Here is a 22,929-nt window from a genome sequence, read left to right on the forward strand (position 1 = left end):
GTCCGTACGATGTCACTTAAATGCATCATTCCATCATTCGAAAGGTTAAAGTCTTGGGATTCAAGAAATGCCAAACATTCCTTAGTTTCTATTTTCTTTTTCGCTCGCAACTTTACTGTACATATGACAATAAACACTTGGAATTGAGTTTAATTTAAAAATAGACACTCCATTCACTCCATTATCTGCACCGCTTATCACAGAAACATCGAGTTCAGTCTGAAACAAGATACAGGGATAATATATATAGCCGGAGTAGCTCACCGAAGTCGTTGTGTTCGTAATAATGTGCTTATATCCGTGGGTGTAGTAAATCCAGGAGAATAAAATATTTACAAATGCAGAATGGTAAAACATGTTTGCTCTATGCCGTAGACAACCAAACATGCTATTCACATTCATCTTTTTCGGCCAATTGCAGGCTTTGTTTTGCCGTTTAAGCCTATGGCAGCCTGTAAATGATAAAAAGGATCCGCCCCTTGACCTCCGAATAACTTTAGCCAATAGTGATCGATTCAACTGATGATTGACACGTCTTTTTTGGCCAATTGCAAGCTTTGTTTTGCCGTTCAAGCCAATGCCAGTCTGTAAATGATAAAAAGAATCCTCCCCTTGACCTCCGAATAACTTTAGCCAATAGTGATCCATTCAAATGATGATTGACACATTGGTTAGCCAATGAAATGCCGGTAAATAAATCCCAGCATACACCGCGGACTACTTGGCGTTTGGGGGAAAATCGTGTCGGCGGCTGCAAGTTAGTTGCAAGACTTTGCGAATTAATATTGATCCATAAATAAGGCGCACTGTATTATAAGGCACATGGTCAGCTTTTGAAAAAAAATAAGGTTCGCCTTATAGTGCAGAAAATACGGTACTTTTATTTAAAAAAAAACACACATCTTTTGATAGGAATGACCTAGAGTAGGGGTCAGGAACATTTTTGACTCAAAGAACTGTAATAGTAAATTATCGTGATTTTTCTTTAAAATGAAAGTGTTACATTTATTTTAAGGAAAAAAGAAATTACGAAACTGCCAAACCTGCTCACCAGGCAAAAGCTAAATTTTTTTCAGCTCATGTTATTTCACTGCATGATGTTAGATGATTTGATAAAATGTATTAAATCGTGCCCCCATCCCATATCAACAAATACTGAATACGGCTTTAAACTACTTGTCTCCCTCACGCAGATACTTAGGATTGTTGATGCTAATTTTGAACATTTTTTTTCTGTAAACAATGCTTTCAAATTAAGGTGAAATCAGAGTTATTTTGTAAAAATGTTACAAGAAACTGTAAACGAAAAGTTTACAGTTGTATTTCCCTTCAGCGTGGTGGGCGCATGTCAGAGAAAGAGGAGCGTGCTACCTGTGCAGAGATCTGCCCACTCAAATTGCTCTGCGTTCTTGGCGGGTGTTTTTGGGCATTTACAGTTTGTTCTGAGGGTTTTCATCATAAAGTATCTCAGCAGTGAATATACATTGTTCCACATAAAGGATTCCTTAGCGACGTGCAGCCAAAACGGGGTCTGTTGGCGTTAAACCCCGACTGTAAAAAGTAGTTAAGACTGTGCCCTATATATACTGGACTGAGCAAACATTTATGATACCAATGTTGCTTCAGCTTTGGACGTACCAAAACCGGATGTTCACATAGGGACGTCACAGACAAAATGTCTAAGCCATATGTACTCGTAAAAAGGGCCATATCTGGCTTGAGAGCCAAAAGTTCCTGACTTCCTTCTTTTTTTTGTTTTTTTACTCAAACTTATGGCGTGCTGGATTAGATCATCCAACGAGGTGGATCCAGCATGCGGGTCTTATGTTTGACATAATTTATGTTATTTGACATACGGCGGTGACAGAAATAACAATGTTATTGGTAGGTTTGGAATTTTTGTAGCAATTCTAGCTGTGTTTACACATGATTATTTTTTTATTGCCAATATGCTCTCCGATGTGTCCTTATACAGGGACCTGGTTGAGAGCAGTCTAACATACAGCATCATGTTATGGTCTGCTGGAAGCATCGCTGCAAACAGACAAACCTTAGAGTCATTTACATAGCGCAGAAAAACGTTGGCTGTTCTCTGCCCAGGCTGGAGGATATTGCTAGCTTGCGCTATTGCATAAGAGCAGACAACATTATTAAGGATTCTTCTCACCCAGGCTCATTAAAATAACGATTAAAAGTCTTAAAGGCAGTTTTTTTTATCCAGCGCCATCACTGCTCTAAACAAGACTGCTGAAATATGTTGAGTATGTATAGAGACATTTAGATTCACATTTTGTTCTTATTCTTATTTTTGCACGATGTTGCCGTTTCCCCAATGCACGAGCAATTTAGGTCTTCAACTACCCCATCTAAAATAGAACCCGTCCATCCCAATATTCTTTTCTTTCTTATTTTTATCTTCAAAGTTTTCATTACACATTTATCACATCTCGTTGCAAACAGTGTACACCATGTTGTAATGATTGCCAGTAAAGACAATTCCGTTCCCCCATTGTTTTTATTAACATGTCAATACAGCAAGAAATGGTATAAAGCATTTCATTTCAAAATGAAATGCTCTAAATCAGTCTAAAATATCATTAAAAATGTGTTAGAAAGTATAGAAGTTTGATCATTTTTTCACATATTTTTCACTAACATTGCATTTTCACACTTTGTAAAAGCGCTTCCAGCATGTCAAAATGCATATTTTTTTTCATATTTTAGTTGATCAGTTATTTAGTGTTGACAATATAAATATTGCACAATTTTCTTTTTTAAAATGTAAAAGACCAATAATTTTTTTTCACAAGAACTATACAATTAGAAAAACATATACTTTATACAAGTGTCTTTGTTTTTTCACTGCTTTGTGTTTCAATCATCCCCCAATACCTTATTAAAGTTTTTAAAAGAGTACCATAATCATTTTACAATTGTATTAATATCAAATGTAAAGAAAAAAAAATCAGGTAACAGCCAAGATTTAATCACTCAAAAAAAAAAACCCGTTTGATTTTAATTCAACTCAAAATAGTCATCAAATAATTGGGGGAAATCAATATCCAAATACCTAAAGTTACTCCAAAAAGGTATCAAAATGATTAATCAAGTAAAAACTGTTGTTGGTTAATTAATGATCTGTGAATTGATCAATTTGTCCCTGGTCTAGTTTTATTTGTGCATTGCATTTCAATTCAGAATAAATTCCTACATTGTACAAATTCATTAAACTCATTTGGCTATCTATTACAATATTTTCTGTCTGTGTGGAGTGAGTTTTACAATTCCAAAGTGCAACCTTTGAAAACTAATTGCACTAATATCAAACCACTTGCAATATAAGAGGTCTATATCAACAATTGTGTTTCACCCTGAGGCATGTATGTTAATGAATCACTCCTCCAAATGACTCACCGTTGGAAGCTGTGAAGTCAATGGCCACCGTGAAGTTAATCTGCGTCCTTGAAAAAGAAAGGATTTGTTAATCATTCTCTTAAACCCAGTTTTCTCACCACAGAAACAACATTTTTCATCTTCTCATGCAATTATACCAGGGGTCGGGAACTCTTGACTTAAAGAGCCATAAAAGCAAATCATTTAGATTTTTGGGGGTAGAGAGCCACACCATATACTTTAGGACAAAATTCAACAAAACAGCTAAACCCGCTCTCCAGACAAGGTTATTCTTCAGTGTATTTTTTTTGACTGTGTGACTTTTAATAATTTGAAGGAATCTGTGAAATAATTATTATGCCAGAGCCCGTGTCCCATTAAAATACTGTAGACCACTTAAAATTTGTCTCCCTCCCGCAAATACTCAAGAGTAGTAAGGCTCATTTTGACCATAATTGTTGTCATAAATAATGATTTCAAGGTGCAAGTTCTTTTGTAAAAATGTCACAAATTTATGCAAACAAGGATACAGACGTATAAACCTTTGGTGCAAGCAGCACTGAACGAGAGACAGAAGGGCTACTTGAGCTCCGTGCATAGCTCTGCCCATCCCTAAGGCTCACCCAATCACATATATCCGGGTGCTTTCCTGGCATTTGGGAATATTCACAGTTTGTTCTGTGGGTTTTCATCACAACATGTCTCAACAGTAAACATGGATTATTAAATGAGCTTCCATATAGATGACTCCTAAGCGGGGGCGGCAGTAGCTCAGGAGGTAGAGCGCTCGTCTTGGGATCAAGGGATCCCAGTTCGAATCCCGGCTTGTCCGTGTTACATGCCGAAGTGTCCTTGGGTAAGACACTGAACCCCTAAGACCCCCAATAAGCAGGTTAGCGCCTTACATGGCTGCACGGCCGCTATTGGGAAATGTGAAGCACATTGTAAAGCGCTTTGGGAAGTCATTGACTTGAAAAGCGCTATAGAAATGCAGATCATTTCATTTACATTTCATAGTTTAAAATGTGCCTTATATAGTCTCAACTGTATTATCAGTAATTCAAGTAGCTGTTTTGGTTTTACGTGCCGTATAATGAACTTTACTCATGCTAAAAAATAAACAACATGGAGAAAATTTGAAGGCTCTCAGGTGTACTCATGAAAAGAGCCAGAAGTTCCAAAACCCGAAATTACTGACAAGAATAGCAAGAGGAGAAGACTGGGAGGCTTTTTCATTGCGGATTTGTTCATTTGCCAACCACAGGTTGTTTAACACAGAGACATAACCCCCCTTTTCAAACCTCCCCAAACTGCCACTCAAGCTCATGTCATCCAGCGGTCAGAAGCAGCCGGCAGCTTTATCCTATTTGTCACCTCAGCGGGCAAAAGAAGTGGAGGCTCTCTGAGCTATCAGTCTTTGTGACTGGACACTCTTTAGTCCATGGGGGCAGCTCTGAGATGGACAGCGATGGGGAAGGGAAAAAAAGAGCTGCGGGAATACAAATCCTCTATGTTACCATTTCAGTGGCAGGCAGTAAATTTGGTATCCGAGCCTTCAGCACACCTTCAAGTATCACATGGCAATTCAAGATGGCTATTGGGCAGCTGTGACATTTTGTGCAAAACTGAAAGAACAAGTATAGGATTTAAATCAAAATTGCATTTTAAAAAATTAACGTAATTTTTAGAACAATGTTTGTGTAAAGCAGGGGTCTGCAGCACTATGCAGGGTTTGTACACCTTTTTTATCGCCAAATTCAAGCGCTTTTAAGGACTTTTAATGCCAATTTTCCAATTCCTGCAGGACAATTTAAAGAAGGAATCCGGTGTAAATCATGTCTTTGCAGAGTCACAAATAAATATGCGATTTACATATCCTGATCTTCAATTTTTAATTTTGCGTGTGCATTTACCAAGACATGATTTTTTTAAATAGTGAGTAAATGGTGAATATATTTGTTCTTGTTACAAATCAATCCCACATTGTCAGTTGCAGGAAGTTTTCCCCCATTACACATTACCATTGGGAAACGCTACCTTAAGTTAGGTTTCATAAACCCTTTTCATGGCCAAATGGAAGCACGTTTGAAGGACTTTTAAAGCCAATTTTTCAGTTTCTCCCGTACCTTTGGCCACTAGACGAAAACCCCCCTTTCCTTAGATAAGTCTCTCCATTGCTTAAGTCACATCCCTCATCCGAGGGATAGGGAAAAGGAGAAACCATGGCTTGGCTTTGCCACATTTCCTGGCTGGGGAGACTAGGCTGTGGGCTTCGCCTTGTGTGTCCCCTGGGAACCTAGGCCAGCGAGGCCTTCTGCTCCTAGAGAAGAGCTAGTTGGGAGCTTTGCCTTTTCTTTTATAAGTGTGGGAAGTCCCAGTCAAGAGGTGCGGTCTTAGTGAGTTTGTATACATGCTTTCCAAAATAAAGTTCTCTAACTGGTTAGTTATCAAAATATTTCTAATTATGAATAAAATTTCACTTTGACACGCGGTGAACTAATTCCTGGCATAAACATGACACACAGATGCAGATCATTAATCCTTTGTTTACATATGAACACTTTGGGGTTTTAAATTTATATCATACAGCTGGAGAGTCTGGTCACTTCCTCTGCATGGCTGTTTGTATTTGGTGGAGTCAGCTGGGGGCATAGTCTCTACAGCTGTATTGCTCAATGTTCACTAAGTGATAAATGCACCGAAAGGTTTGCATTATTGTTGTAATCTATTTTTTTACCATGTTAAAACAACACTTTTTCATAAGTGGATGTCAACATACAGTATAGGATCTCCCCAAAATGTTGTATGGGTCCTGCTGTTTTACACTAAAAAAACATAACAACAATAACTCAAAAATGCACTGGATGGATCAATTCAATCCAAATCTATAGGTTAGTTTTCTAACCTTTGAGCGAGAGGAACTTTCTTTCCTACTAATTTATGGTTCATTTGTCTTTATTTTTAGACCCTTCCTATGCTTAACGAGTTTTATAAGCATGATGTTCTTAGAAGTATCGTTTATTGTTTAAACTCAATTCAAACATCACAACAGAAAATCCACATTTCATAATAGTGGTTCACTAAATGGATGGATGGATCAATCCTTGGCAAAAAAAAGTAGGAAAGCTGGATTATAACAAAAGTGCAGCTAAACAAATACTGGCAGGTAAATTCAAGGAATCTGACCTCTTCTCGAGTTCTTGTGAGGCATTTTGTGCAATATTGTTGCATAATGGAGCCTTTTCAAAGATATTTTTGTCATAATTAGACTTCAGGAAAAGAATAAAGGCTTTGCATGCTCAGAACACCTGCGGCGCTCCTGGACGGGGAGGCCTGACGGTGGTTGCTAGGCAACAACTGTCCGCAAAAGTGACAGATTTTGCTGACAAAATCCGCTTCTTATAAAGCCATTCACCTGTTGTCTTTAATTATGATTCCAGTCCACAAGTGACATTGTCTGGATGTGGACTTCCCAAAAGGTTGACTTTCTTCTTGGGTTTGGCATTAAAAGCTTTGACAATCTCGGCAAGAAAATCTAATTTGACTTGACAGCTCGCGTCTGAGTCGCTTTTCAAATTGTAACAAAATCTTTGTTTTGCCGGCTGACATCTCTGCACAATGTGCTCGATACAAGGCCCGCTTTCCTCATGCTTCTATTCTGGTTTCAATACTCAAATCAACCAGACAAAATAAAAGGAGACAATATCTGTCACATTGAGTGACGGAGCAGCCATCGAAGGCGCGACGCCCAATGAAAGATATGACCAACAACTGTTCATTTTCATCCCTGGCCCGGTGAATAGAGGATTCTTTGTGGTGAGCTACGGGTGGTTCCGACGCTTTGTCGTGAAAAGAATGAGCGTGGCGGCAGCGCTTCGGATCGAGAACGAATCTTATCAAATGGCTCATTTATGCTAATGCAGCCAGCCGATCATGCTCCTAATTAGGTCCAAATGAGCAATTAGCCGATTGGGTTGAAGCGCTGTAAAGAGCTGCCAATCAGAAGGGACAGGACCAGTCGGGTAAGAGACAGCACTTAGAGGAGACAAGACAGAAGGGAATTTTAAAATAGACACTCGCTAGGGATTTCAGGGCATGGCTTGAGTGAATTCACAGTATTTGTGTATGCAAGCGTGGGCATGTTTGGTGAACATTATGTGCAACCGGACCATTACGGTCCATTTAGGTCCGCGACAGTGATACACCACTTGGCACTTACTCGGGCGGCTACTCGCCGAGAATGCAATCTCACCGGCGAGGACCAGTGCAGAGAGCAGCATTCCAGTTGGAGGGCATCTGTGCGCAATACCGCGAAAATGAAAAACTGCTCGCTCAGTGACATTCACTTGGCACATCCCTGTCACCTGAGTCGATAACTTATTGATTTCTACTGAGAAAGTCTATTGTATGAAATTAAGAATGAAGTAGGTGACAAGATGGACACAAAGTAACGTTATATATTGTCTAGTTTTTGCTACCTTTACTAAATTGAAGGCATATCATTGACAATAGAAAAATATACATATATTTTTTTACATATACCCGCCATGTTTTCTTTTTTTTTACACTAATTTTTTTTCTTTGAGACACGGTTAATAAACATTTGAGAGCTTTTTTTTTTTTTTGCAGTTATTTATATTTTTAAGGACACAATGGAAAAATATGGATTAGAGATGTTGTATAAAGTTGCGGTCTTCTCTACACCCTTGATCAGCCTGTTACTGCACAGTGTGTCACTGGCATAAAAAAAACAAAAACAAAAAAACAACAGAATGCATTTTAGAACAGTGAAAAAATTGCATATTTTTTGGATTATTTTCTCCATTTAAAAAAGAAAAAAGAAAAAAATGTAAGCCCCAAACAAAAACTAAAAAATCCTAAATCTTAAATTACATTTCATACTTTTACAAAAATTACAGTCAAATAAAAAATATGTAATGCAGGGGAAAAAAATAATATTTTTTTTAATTCTACACAATTTGTCCAAAATTAGATAAAATGTGTTTTCTGTGAAAAATTAAACATTTTTTTGTGAAATAAAGGAAACTTTTAGAATGAGAAAAACAGCCTATACAAATATACTGTAGTATAAAGACAACTCTTTAGTTGCAGTCCCGCATCCCATAGTTGCACCGCTTATCCTCAGTAGAGTCGCGGGGGTGCGGTAGCCCATCCCAGCTATCTTCGGGCAGAGGACACCCCAAACTGGTTGCTAGCCGGTTACAGGGCAACAGAGACAGACAACTCACTCACTCATTCACACCTAGGGTCAATTTGGACCAGCCAATTAACCTGACATGAATGTTTTTTGGAATGTGGGTGGAAACCGGAGTGCCCGGAGGAAACCCATGCAAACTCCACACAAGAAGGTTTGATCCCATGACCTCAGAACTGTGCGGCACACATGCTAACCACTGTGCTGCTGTGCTGCCCATTTGATATCAGTGTTTTTTTTTTTTATAAAACATTTTCTTTTGTAAAATGATAAAAACACCACTCAAAGAAAAATGCAAATTTAAGTATCATTTTTCTTTATTTGAATGTGTCTTTACTGGTAAGTAAAAATATGTTTTCCAATTATTTTAAAGCGTTTCTGCTTGGGCTGTTCAGTAGCATATAGATATAGTCTTTGCAATGTGCACTTTGTCACGTTTGCCCTTTAGAATAATCCATCTTCACTGTAGTCATCTAATTGATCAAAATAATTCAGTTGGAATAGGTACTTTAAAAGTTTGGTTTTGAATGTTGTAAGATTAAAACCCAAAAAGCAGATGGATCAAGGAATGGATGAATTTATTCTTCTTTTGACATTGTCTCTTCATGAGAGCGGTCCCTCAACGCTTTTCCGCATATGGTTGCATCCATGCATACAACTGGAACATGTCCATAAGGTCATGTGTGGGATTGTTCAAACACTAAGCGAGAGCGCACATGAGGGAAACTACTACACTGCTGAGATGCTGTTTGCTGCTCAGATATAAATTTAACAAAATTCATCATGGGACAAATATAATTGGCATGCTGCAGATGGCAAACGATGGCAGGGTTAGTGACCAAGCAGTATGGTGGCTGACACAGCCAAATGCATTGGAACCATGTGACAAACAATTCATAGACAGTTAGGAAAACCAGTTTTTGTATTTTATCATGTGTTAACAATCAAAGTAATCAAAGTGTATATATGTTTTCTTTTCTTTTTCTTCAGTACAAAAATAAATATCCCACATTGTCATTGTCTTCCTTTCTTGCAGTAATGACTCGATCACACACATTCACAAGAAATGCATCCCGTGGTCTTTGAGCTTCAAGAACGGACTTCCACCATATCACATCTTTATGTGACCTCCCTCAATGGCATTTGGATGATGAAGAGCCATGGGAAACTTCAAACGGATCAGGTCCGGAAACCCAGGGAAGTTCTGTTGCAGAAAAGCATTCGTTGCAATGTATAACCATCACTAGAAACTGAATAAGGAACCGAGAGAAAAGGAAAAAACACACCAATGTGACAAAGCTTAAAAGTCACGAGAGTATCGTTTAAAAAAAAACTTACTTAATTCCTTAACCCAAGCAGCACCCCAAGGTTTAAATGCAAAACTGACTTTCAAGTTATATACACTGTCCTTTACCATTTATGATTTTGCATATCAGAAGAGTGGTCCACTTTAGAAATCGCTGTCTTAGAGCGTCTATGCATGCAAAGTGTGTTTCTAAAGTATATTTAGTACAGTGTGCACATTACAGCAAGTAACACAATCTATAGAAAGCAATGTGGATATCAACCTTAATGAATGTGAGGTAACACTTTCTATTAAAGTCCTGGTAAACACCCTGAAAATGCTTTTGGGTCAGCATATAAATCAATCTTGGCAACACTTGATATTAACTAATAAGACATTTGTTAAAATTGGAGTTGTATGATGCATGTATGTCCTTATTAGATGTTCCTAATAATGTACTGTAAGAAGTGGTCAGATGCTTTTTGGTCAGGAATGCTGACATGTTGGCTAGTGATGGAAAAATAATGTGTTGACTCAGCTTAAGGAAGAACTAATTTCTAGTCAAAAATGGTGCTGATGTACAAAAAAAATGGAACATACCTTGGTCAAGAGTTTCTTAGGGTTTTATACATTTTGGCGCTTGAATTTGAGATAAGAATGGTCACAATCCTAAAAGCTATGCACTCTTTTGACACCAGCCATACTAAAATCATTACAATATCATAACTATACTATTCTTTACAACATAAGCACTAATTCATTGACAATAAGTAATAGGACTTTAATAAAATGTGTTACCCTTTGCATTATTACAAGGTTGAACATTGTATGTAAATTTCAAGTTGCATGCAGATATTTAAATATGACTTACCCGACTGCTCACTATTCGGCCATCTTCAAATTTTCAAGTTGAAAATGAAGTCACGGCGATTGCGGTAACATCTCACTAGTGTCTAGCAATTGAAATTCATCTTCCAGGATGTTAGCTATTTCATTCACTATCGTGCTATCATTTGGCAATTGTAAGAACTCAGTCAGCCACCGTTAGACAGGAAAACCAGAACGTCATCACTCCTTAAAGGGACACACCGTTCATGGAAAGCTCACACGAGATATTTGACCTACCCTCCTTTAATGTAGTCCAGGAAGGTGACTTCGATGTCCACCAGAAACGACAGCAATGTTACCTTGGAGAGAAAACGGGAAATGTTAGATGAATGTAAGTTATAAACTGACGCAAAGTACCGTTTGTTGATAAAAATGAATCGTGTCGTTTTAAAGACCGTCGTTGCTCACCGTTCCCGAGTTGAGGTATTTTTTCTTTTTCCCTTTTTTCTTTGGGTTTACCACCTGGAAAAGAAAAATTCATTATTTCTTATAAAGCACATGGCTCAAACCCATGGTACATCATTTTATCAGGCCGGCGAGACAATCCTAAGAAAGTAACGAAAAAAATGAGCTCCACTGTGTCAAACTATGACTTGCAGTTTTAAATATGTCCACTCGATGTCGCCAAAGCCAGATGCCTCTCGCAAAGCACCTACTGTAAGCTGTATTTGCTGAGTACCATTATCAACAAGAACACATTGAGGAACCCCATCATGATGTAATTTTATTTAAGATAAAATCCATGGATGAATTGTTTAGGGCAGTAAGAAACATAAAAAACTCAAAAAATAGCACCTGGGTGTCTTTGCAGGAGTTTAAAGAAGCTACCTTTTCACAAGTGATTTAAAATATAACTGTGCAGTTCACATGTTCAGGAAGACATTTTTACTAAAATAACTACTAAACATAAAAAAATCAGAATCATTAAATTTTTTGCATTTAAATTTGTGTTAGTTTGCAGTTTTTGTCACTCTCTGGTTGGCAAGAGATTCTCTGACTTAGATAAACTGCATCGGAAAAGAATTGTTTTTTTTTGCCCTCTGGCTAATATACACTTTAACGCCATTAATTTACTAGTCCGGCTCCCATGAAAATGTTTTATCTACCATATGATCCCCGAGCTAAAATGAGTTTGACTCATTATTATAAAGAATAAAATAAGAACTGATGTTTATGTTGAGTCTAATGTATACCTTAAATGTAGAGAAACAAAAAACGGTAAATCTACTAATCACAAAATGTTGTCTTCTTCTTGGAATGCTATAGCAATGATTAAGTTTAACTGCGAGCTGGAGCTGTTAAATTGTTTTTTTGGTTCCTGAGTTGCAAATTACCTTTTAATACGCAGAGTACCTAAATTGTCACCCTTGTCAATCTTTATCAGCTGTTCATGACTTTGTTTTTGATTAAACTGAATTAACACGATATATATTACTATTCAGTATTTTTGTGTGACTTTTGTTTACGTTCTTGAGTCTACAAATAAAGAAAGCAGTTAAATTCACAGAGCAGCGGAAGAAGCATCCCTTCTCATGAGACTCCAGGTCTGGAAAAAGATCAAAATATTCCTATTTTACCACACTACAAATTTAATACATTTGTGAACAGCAGTACATTAAAAAAAACCAACAGGCCGATTGTCGGCAACGATATTAGGAATTTTGACGGTCATAGGTATCGGCTTATTTTTAGGCTGATTATTATCAAGTCACAGATGCAGCCGCCTCTCTTGCTCATACAAACACTATTTTTTCCATTCCCCTCCCCTGTCCGCTGCTCACCCACGCCTTCTGATTGGATAAGCGACCGGGGGCGGAGTCGCTAAAGCAGGAAAGAGCTGCAATTCAGCCAACATGGTCGACATGCCTATGTCCATGATAGAAAAGCGTGTTTACGGTGTGAAAAGTGTAGTTAACTTGTTTCAGAAAGAAATTTCAGGTGTTGACCGATATTAGCTCCTATTATAAGATTAATTCGTCAATCAGACGTGTGTTTTTGTGATTGAGAGAGGGCAGAAAAAGTACGCTAAAGTGCAAGTGATTAGCTCTCATACCATAACATTTGTTGGTCAATCTAGCTCTAAAACTGGAGTGGCTACACTTTTCCATTAGCCAGCTTCGTTAAAATGTTGATGTATTTGTATTAAGTTTATTCTAGTCATGTTGGTTGTATTGGCATTTTTACTTATCGTAAAAAAAATAGCTCCCTGAAACAAGTTTTATGTACATTTATATGAGTTGCTGCTGAGCCTCATTTTAATTCCTGCATGGTTAGTTTTGGGTTTAAGTGAAAAATTAGACAGACAGACAGATACTTTATTCATCCTTGTAGGGAAATTCACACTTCCAGCAGTCTACCCCGTTGTTTAGTAACAGATGAACATGATGCCCTAGGGGTGCTTGTAGCGAAGTGGATGCCAGTCCAAAAATTCAACATCCCTGCGGCAGATGGAAAACTTTTCTTTGTGAAAATCCAGGGATACACCACCTCGTGTTAGCAAGTCCGCCTCCTCTCCGATTCCCCCCGGCTTTCGTGTCTCTGTTTAGCGGCGTTGAAGCCGGATTGCTCCGGGTAGCTCCGGGTGGCTACACGTTAGCGTCCGGAATGCTAAACGTGAGCCACGTTTCCGCAAAACACAGCAACTGCGCTCCCTGTGCGCTTCGATGTTTTCCACCAGCACTCGATGATCTTATTTGGTCGTGAGTTCGCATTTACCATGATTACGGATGGTTCCGAAGACTTATAACGCCGCTAGCCGCTTCGCTAGCTCCGGCTCTTCCTCCACGATAGGCCCCTTCATCACGCCGGCACGAGAATTCTTCAGGGAGAGGAGTTGAAATTCCTTGAATACACGCATTTCTTGTGCATTAAAACCCATGTCCATAGGATAGAAGTAATCCATAATGTAGTTGTCAAAACGGGAAGAAAAAACACCGAAGATAGGAGCAGACAATAAAACAATAGGGCAGCTGCTGGAAAAGGCAGCCGCTCGTGGCAGCGCCGCTTTGATCAATTAGTAATTAGTAATGATAGTTGTGTTCAAATTCTCATTTATTGGTGGTAAAGGTTTCAGAGAGCATTTAAAATAATATTTAAAGTTATTACAGATATTCTTTGTTTCTTTTTCAATATTAAATATTATTTTATGCGAGTTTTTAAGCTTTTAAAGCAGACAAATATCGGTTAGCGGCCTCCTCTTAATACTAATAAGCAGTATCAGCCCTGAAAAACCCCTAATGGTCAATCCCTAATACATACTCACCTCATAAACATTGAATTGACTCTGCCCTCTGGATAGTTCTCTGTAGCTGGTGCTGAATTCTCCAATGAAATCGTGACTGCAAACAAAATGACACCCTCACTATTTATGAAGGGTAATTTATTCAAGTTTACCTCGTCATATGAGCAATTCAGAAAAAAGTTGGTAACACAAACAAGAAGGCATTTTGTAGAATGTTTACGGCAGACTACAAAGCAATTTGTTGAGCACATTGAATCTGAATTTATTAAAATGTCACTGTGCTCTAAAACAACAAATGCTGGAGGGGAATAATTGCAGTAGTAAAAGTATTTGACTTTAAGTTTCACTTTATTTCGTCTTATTTACTACATGACCCTAGTGGAATGGTTATAACATATAATACTGCCAAAATGGATTGTTGTGCATCAGTATTCGTGCCGAGAAACGCAACTATAGGGAAACATTCACCAAAATTTTGGAAAGGATTCTGATAATGCCCAGAAATGAATCACATGTCCCATAATCATCAGTGTTAAAATATTAATTTGACTTCATGACAAACATGATGTCATCATCTAAAACAGTCACTTTGGTGCAAAATTTACCTGCCATCCCTGTCCCAGTCGTACACCTCAACTTTGATGGTTCTGTGAGAAAAGAACATCATGAGGAAACTAGAAAGACCCCATCAGGTTGATCCTGATGAAATATGCTTTACTGCTTTGTTGCAAACGAATACGTCATTCCACCACAAGACAACGCTGTCAATGTGTCTACGGTGTGGCAACCTTCATTAAAACAGGAAAGATGTATCATCATGAATCATATGACCCAATTTGATCAGGAAAATGCTAATTTCTTTTGTTTACTGCAAACCCATCCTGCAGCTTATCTCCACCTCCGAACAGCATCCGCCTCTTTCTGTGTATCTAAATCATATTTTTCTGCGCGGCTTACGAGGATATACTGAAAGCGGAAGAATAGCCTGCCTGAGGCAGATATCCTGCATTACCGTAGTTATCTCTCAATATTTTACATTAAAGTGTCATCTCTCACCAGTCAAGGAATAGAAACAAACAAGGATGAAGAAAAAATAATCAAGGAGGAAGGGAGGATCTTTATTAGGAAAAATGGGGGTGCTTGGAAATGAGGCGTTGTTTATACTATAAAGCAGCTCCATGGCAACCTATTTGAAAATTGCTAAGTTGAAGTCTGCTTTCCATTCATTCTCACCCTTGCAAAAAAGGCAAGGAGCAAACAAGCAAAGCAACGCAAAAAACACTTGGAATTCAGCAAGAGTGACTGAATGAGCATTGTTATAAGAATGGAGGTACAGTAATAAAGTTGAGGCACACACGGGACACATGCCTCTAGTTATGGATATGCAATGGGTTGGGTTGTTATGATGACAGCGATGCATCAATTCTTACTCATTATGGGCAAACTAACAAGTAAATTTGTGCCGGAGGGTCACCTATAAAAAATATGATCCCCTTTTAATGTTTCATTCATTTTCTTTTTCTATTATTTAACAATCGAACTAAAATCCATATTTATAGCAGTTTATTGCTATAAGGATATCCCCTTAAGATGCAGCATCTTACTTAAAGGGGTCTTTAAACCTCAAATATAATCAATAAGCATCATTCCACAAGAAAAAAAAACAGCAACATATTTTATGCACACACAAAACTAAAGACACAATCACATCCATTTCTCCTGTGTTAGATATAGAGTCATTTATTTTGATATAGAAAGCATGGAGAGGCATGAAGAGAATAATTAACACTAGTGGAGAAAATCTAACAATAATATTAATCATGACATAATAAAACCAACAATGATAATAAAACAATGAGATTTATCATTGTTTTCTATTAAAACATCCCAATCAAAAAGTTATTGATTGGTCAGTAGACATTTAAATTTAAAGGTTATTTAAAAAACATGTTAATAGCTGATTAGCATTTTATAATACTAAGTTACTACAAAAACTTTTTTATGAGTAACAGGGTTCCTACAGGTTAAGGCAAGTTAAATTTAAGACTCATTAAGACTTTTTTTAAGACCAAGTCGACAAAAAAAAAAAAAAAAAAAACACAATTGAACAAACAAAACAAAAAAACACAAATATTTTTGGAACACAATACATCGTGCCTGGTACACATTTCCTGGCATAGCTTTTATCCATGGCGAAAACGTTTGTCGGAGAGCCACTTCTCATTAAATTTACACCTTTCCGTGGTCCAAAGTAAACGTCTCTGTCCGAAGTTGCAATGTGTATTGTGGGTAGTCCTAAGACGTGTCTGCTCTGAAATGCCCGACTTAAAGCTCATTACTGTTCTGATAGTTCCATTATTGTAGACACTCAATGTTGCCACAAAAGTAAATCGGTGAGTTATCAAAAACGACAGTTGATATATCTTCCCAAATCTTTTTAGTTCAAAAAATATAATTCTCATTAATTTGTTCAAATTTTTAAGACTTTCAAAAATTGGATTTAAGACATTTTAATGCCAATTGAGGCCTTAATCTTAGAATAATGAATTAAATGCCTTTTAAGACTTTTCAAGGATCCTCAGAAACCTTGACTAAGCCTAATTTTCTGTTTATGCTGTAGGTCACCCATAAAAATAAACCAAAAAATAAAAAAAGACACCTGAAGTACACTGAGCGAATTAGTCATTTCCAAGCTTATTCCATCTCAGATGCAACATAGATTAAATGAACTGGTGCGAGGACCACTGTGCATTTGTGCACTTGTATTTTTTAGGGGGATAAAGGTTTAGCTCGACTCTACTAGCCAAATTATCCAGAAAGCTGCCACCAGGCTGCACTTGCCCAAGACAAACCACAGGAAATGGTGCCCTTACGACCCTAGTAGTTAAGGGATCCAACCAACAACTCACGCTGCGCTGAAGAGCAAATTTGTTATCCTATAGAATTGTCATGTGACGGAAAAAAGTTACATCTTTCATTTACAAATGGTATAACTGGAGAATTCATTAATGTTTAGGTAGGTTGAAAAAAATTGTGCAACATATAATCCGCATCATAGATGGCAAATTATTGTTTGAGTTTCAGAACGAAGACGGGGAGAAATATGTGGTGACAAGACTTTTTATGACATTTACCAGCTAGGAGAATATAAGAGTACCTGTCATAATCCCCGTTACAAAGAGCCCGAACTGGGATTTTAAAAGCCTGCCACACTGGGTTCAAGGTGTTCTTTATCACTTCTGTTTTATGGCAGATGGTGAACCTGCAGAGAGAGAGACAGAGAGAGAGAGCGATCTAATCAATGAAAGGTTAGGTGGGGTGCAGTTCTGCAACCAACTTTTCAATTGCACAAGCGCCACAAAGAAAATCACTGAAACCAATTTCCGCAGAAGTATTTCAACTCCCCAAAGTTGAGAAGAGGACTGTATGAACTCACGTGCCATCCTCATTACTCCTGTAAAAAACCAGGAAGGGGTCCGACTTGCCAAAAAAATCCTTCTTGTCCAACTTGTTCCCACAGAATTGCATCATAACCGACTCCTAATGAACAGACGACACACAAATTTAAAGTAATTAACCAAGGAACATATTCAATCCCTTTTCAGTCTCCATACCCTGCAGTTGTTGAGTTCTTCGGCTTTCACAATTATTGTTCCGCATTTTTTGCCGGATATGCCTCTGAAAACAAACAAACAAACAAAAAAAAGTTACTGTATTTCTTGGCCGTGTTGCCTTTTCCAAAGCTCATCTTACATCATTGTCGTGCAATATGAAAGAAGCAAGGAGTTTATAAATTATTTCTAAAAGAACAATATAAAATCCCTGCAAAGTCTGTTTTGATTTTTATTACCATTATTTACAGGGGAAAAATTCAATTCAAGAAATAAAGTAAAGCTGTCGGAGCAGTTAGTTTACCTAAAAATAATTTCATGATTCTACATCAAGGATGTCAAACTCAGTTTGGGTCTGGATCTAGACTTTCTGTTCTCAGGTAAGCCCGATCAGTAAAAGATTTACAGCTTAAAATTTTTTGCTTACTGTAGTTTTTCAGTATCATGCTTTATCATTTAGCCTAACCTACATATTAATAGTTATATTATATTCATAATCATGGATGAGAAGGGATCTTTTCTAAGCATAATGCATTTATTCACCAATAATTGAAAAACATCCTTTCATGTTTGGCATCGACTGGGTTATCAGGTGTATTTTAACAGGTGAGTGAATGCAGTGTTAGACCTGAACCAACTCACCGCACTATACCACCCTAAGTGGGAGCTATAAAAATGTTTTGTTAACTTTTGTACTGGTTTTAAATTTATAACAAATAAAAGTTTTAGCAATGCATAGGTAATAAGATTAGACTACATCAGATCAAACTATAAGGATTGTCAGTATATCCTTAACTGACTTCTAGCGGTCAGGCTGAGCCTTTGTTTTGCATTTATTTAAAAAATCAGAACTTTTGATGGAAATGACCTTGGAACATGCTTCTTTTTTGACATACTCAGAAATTCATGGTGTGCCAGATCAATTTCAAAACTTGACCAAAAATATGCGACAAGTTAGCACAAAAATAGGAAGTCATGATGTGATAAATTTTTATTAATAAGTAGAATTTGTTCAACTAACTTGTTTACGTTGTTTCACTGGACTATATATATAACTATGCAGCGCGTAGTGCTGTGAAAGTAAAAGTTTTAAAGCTTTAACTCATAGGTTAAGCCTTTCAACTTAAACTAAATTTAAAACAGCTTTTACACGGACCTTTAAAGCTGTAACTCATATCTTTAGAGCTTTAACTTTTGACAGCACTCATAAATAAAAATAAACTATCAATGCTGATAGAAGCCTTTTTGAACTTTAGGTACTTGAAAAGGTGGCCAATACCAGTTCTGACCTTTCGTAGACAATTAACAAAAAGGAACCAGAAAATAAAATACCATTAATTTATTTCAATATTAAAGGAATATTGCTGAGATCTAAATGCATTTCTTTAAAAACGAATGATTTTTTGGGAAGAAAAAAAGGGTGATATAATCGTGGATATTAGTATTCAGGACTTTGGAGCTGAGCGTGGGTATTGGTGTAACATACATAAACATCATCACATTCCCCTGACACACGAAAGGTCCCCGGTTCGAGACCGGGTGGAAACATTTGTTGTCCTGGAGAGGGTTGGGCACCAGTAGACAGTATTTGCCCAAGACACACCAAAGGAAATGCTGCTTTTACAGCCCAAATGGTTAAGTGATCCACACTGCCCAGCTACCCCATGCATAACCACACACAAACATACAGTAATTGACAAGAATAACAAATAACAAAAAGGGAATGAAAGTATTCTCAACAGGCAATGGCCAAAACAGATCACCTTGAAAAAATGTATGGAGAGCAATTGAGACGAAACATCGTGGAAAAGTGCAAATGTTACAGACACATTGCATTTCACTTCAGTGCAGCTCTGGCAAAGGTGGAAGGAGGTGATGCTTGTGAAAGAGTGGGTAGAATTCCACCCCAACCTGCATGTAAACATTGCCTTGGAGCCGAGCGGACTCTACTTTGTCATTGTGGCAAAACAGCTATAAAAAAAAAATGCCTTCAGAACCATTATTTTAATGTCCATGTGACTCTGAAGGGACACATATCCTTAGATTTGAAAACCTTTAGGGGTTCAACTTATTCATGGCCAAATTCAATACATATCTAATATGAAACATGACAAAATGTATATATAAAGTTTTTGTTTTTTTTTTTATAGTTTCTCACCCAGAAGTAATAATATACTCGATAGACAAAAATTCCTCTCCCAGGCAAAGTAACTAGTCGCGTTGAAACCGTGGGAACTTCTAAATATTCAAACAAAAAGCTTAGGCATTTGATTTTTTGCCCCCAAGAATTACATTGAAATAATTTATTTTTAAATAGATTTACCTTTTAATGATAAACAGGTGATTGGAGCAAAGCATCACGTTAAATGTTTTTTTTTTGTTAGGAATTGGCATTTTAAAATATCTAAAAGCTTCAAAAAGTTGATTCTGATCTTTATACAACAAGGACAATGCATAACATCCGTGTTGCACAAACCATATCTAACTACAGGGAACATTTTCATCTAAGGTCCCTCTGAGCACAAAAACAAAACGACTGATATACATCAAATGCAGATTTAAAAAAAATAATTTAAAACATCATGCAAAACACAAGCTAAGAAAATCCAATTCACAACGATACAAAATTAAAATTAAACATTAGATTATATGCATTAAAAACATTTTATAAGGTTATTTTGAAATACTGCAAATTTTAGCCTCTCAAATCATTACTGGCAAATAATTCTACATCACTGTTTTGGTAAGCTATGTCTCATTTCTAAGTACTGCAGAGCTAGCTTTTAAACATTAACATTTCAAAATACAGGATTTTTTTTTTTTCCGGGGAGTTTATGCTCGACACAGAAAAACACTCGTATGAATACTCTTTAAGTGTGGGACGAGACAGGGAGGGTGAAGTAGTGAATTCTCTAATCAAGTGACATGGATTTGCAATCAGGGTCTGGCATGAGACAGGTAATTATATTTTGGGGCTTCGCTAGCTCTGGTGCAGACACTAAAGCGACAGTGGAGATGCCCACTTACACATCACATATAATTAGAGTGCTTATTTATAGACTTTAACCGTTACAGGTTTATGCAGCATTCTAAAATGACACTTTTCGTGTATTCACAAATTTTCATTAGCCAATCAGAGGTGACCCCGGTAATTTGATGGGACTATGCACTTTGACACCAAATAAAAAAATTAAAATACCAATGTTTTTTGAGCGGGGAAAAAGGTTGTATCCCTCACACAGCACTTAGTTATTTTCCTTAACAGTCCAAATCAGGGGTGGGCAAACCTTTTGAGTCGTGGGCCTCATTGTGTTAAAAAAAAAAATGACAAAGGGGACAAAAGTGGAAAAAAACATTTTGATTTTATTCTTGTATCTACGGATACAGTTTTGAATCTGATAACTCAGCATCACCGCTATTCCAAAAAGGCATATCTTTATTTTTTTAGGCATCTTTTCTTTGATTTTTTTTCGCAAATTCTATTCAAGAAAAAAATAAGAAAATTACAAAAACATGGAGATTCATTTTATATTAGAGGTGATGATATGCATTTACAAGAACACGAAAAATTCATTTTTATTCAAACAATAAACTATTTAATCCATTTGGTGGTGAAAATAGCAAGTAAAGAAAAATGTAGCCAGCTATTTGAAAGTAGGGGACACTGGGGACAAGAGTGCCACAAAACAAAAACATTATTATTATTATTATTATTTTACCATTTTATCAATACTATTATCTTATTTTGGCGGGCTTAAGGAATAAAACATTTAGCCTACGGGTCGAATTTTGCCCAACCCTGTTCTAAGCACATCACTCATTGCCATTTGAGAGTTTTCATGTCACTAATAAGTGTTTCCTTTTGCTTAAATTTATGTTCCACGATATTTTACTTAACACAGTGACAGTTGTTTACGATATAGTAAACAGACAGGCAGTTCATCTAATTTGTGACAACAAATTAAAAATTGTTCCCTATCAGTAGGTAGCAGTTGAAATAGTACTTATTGCCGATTGTTTTGTAAATCGAGAGCCTTTTAAAATATATACACAGTGAAAACTCGGTTTTCGAACGCCTCTCAGTTCGAACAAATCGGTTCTCGACCAAAAATTGAGAAATTCTTGCTTTGCTGTTCAGTCAAATAATCGGAGTTCGAACGCCGGTACGCTAGGGTGCGATGCTGAGCGGCGTACGGGTGTAGATCGTGTAGATTGCCCCCACCCCTCATGAAGAACTGTTATCACGTGCGGACGTGTTTCGTTTTGATTTCGCTTTTAATATAGGTGTACCAAGTGTTTTAGCCCCTAATTATGCCTCCGAAGAAGGTCAGTGCAAGCAGCAAAGTTGCTACAGGTGAAAAAAGAAGAGTAGTGGTACAACTATTGCATTTAAGAAAGAAATAATAGCAAAATATGAAAAAGGTGTGCGAGTTTCCGAGCTTGCTATACATACAGCATGGCTTCTGCTGAGCACCACAAAGGTAAGAAATCCTATTCATAATTCTTTTCTTTACACTTTGTTTAGTTTTACACGTTCATGTTAGTGTAATCTTTTGTACGGAAGATTACGATAACGCGAACGTACGATTAGCCTGGGTTAGCTTTGTTTACGTAAAACATTCAGGGTGTTGGAACGGAGCTCCCTTTCCAATGAAGCGCTAGCCACTTGTTGTGGAGACCCGGGTGCGTAAATGACGTGTAAACGACCTGATTTTTTTATTTTTACACGTTCATGTTAGCGTAATCTTTCGTACGGAAGATTACGCTAACGCGAACGTACGATTAGCCTGGGTTAGCTTCATGTTTACGTTCATGGTAAACATTCAGGGTTTAGGAACGAATTAAAACGATTTTACATTACTTTTAATGGGAAAAACGATTTTCGGTGATCGACCAAATCGGTTTTCGAACAGGGTTCTGGAACGGATTATGGTCGAGAACCGAGGTTCCACTGTATTTGAAACCGGACTTTAACCAAAATGCTGATGCCTATTTATTTTACTTATTTCCTTCAAACGTTATTTATATTTATTCATTTATTGAATCAAATTAAAAGTAGGACATGGCTGTGTGTTTTTATTTTTTAACCCTACCGAAAACATTAACCCTAAACACATTTACATCGATGCTATTGGCACATTTTATACTAAGATGCACAGAAAAATAACTGCTCGTGCAGCTGCATTATAAGAGCAAAACGTCCTCCGCTTGAGGTTATTTATTCCTTGCAATCACAAAAGTGCTTGAGTAACCACAGTAATGACAAAGACACTCTTCTCTCTTGCAGTGTTAATTT

General features: G+C 37.2%; 1 protein-coding gene across 3 annotated transcripts in view; it reads right to left on the bottom strand.

Moving 5' to 3' along the window:
• LOC148357119 (copine-8) overlaps positions 1 to 22,929 on the bottom strand; it is a 115,765-nt gene that overhangs the window by 30,059 nt on the left and 62,777 nt on the right. For all 3 annotated transcript variants that reach the window (XM_088348500.1, XM_088348499.1, XM_088348501.1), the window contains 8 exons: positions 17,637 to 17,700; positions 17,459 to 17,562; positions 17,180 to 17,284; positions 14,628 to 14,669; positions 14,044 to 14,119; positions 11,190 to 11,243; positions 11,019 to 11,080; positions 3,415 to 3,461 (listed from right to left, as the gene is read on the bottom strand). In XM_088348500.1, coding sequence (XP_088204626.1) covers positions 3,415 to 3,461; positions 11,019 to 11,080; positions 11,190 to 11,243; positions 14,044 to 14,119; positions 14,628 to 14,669; positions 17,180 to 17,284; positions 17,459 to 17,562; positions 17,637 to 17,700 — 554 coding nt within the window. The remainder of the gene's footprint in view (positions 1 to 3,414; positions 3,462 to 11,018; positions 11,081 to 11,189; positions 11,244 to 14,043; positions 14,120 to 14,627; positions 14,670 to 17,179; positions 17,285 to 17,458; positions 17,563 to 17,636; positions 17,701 to 22,929) is intronic.

The sequence above is a fragment of the Urocampus carinirostris genome, chromosome 11 (genome assembly GCF_059441175.1).
Source record: "Urocampus carinirostris isolate Australia breed hairy pipefish chromosome 11, RoL_Ucar_1.0, whole genome shotgun sequence".
Taxonomy (NCBI): domain Eukaryota; kingdom Metazoa; phylum Chordata; class Actinopteri; order Syngnathiformes; family Syngnathidae; genus Urocampus; species Urocampus carinirostris.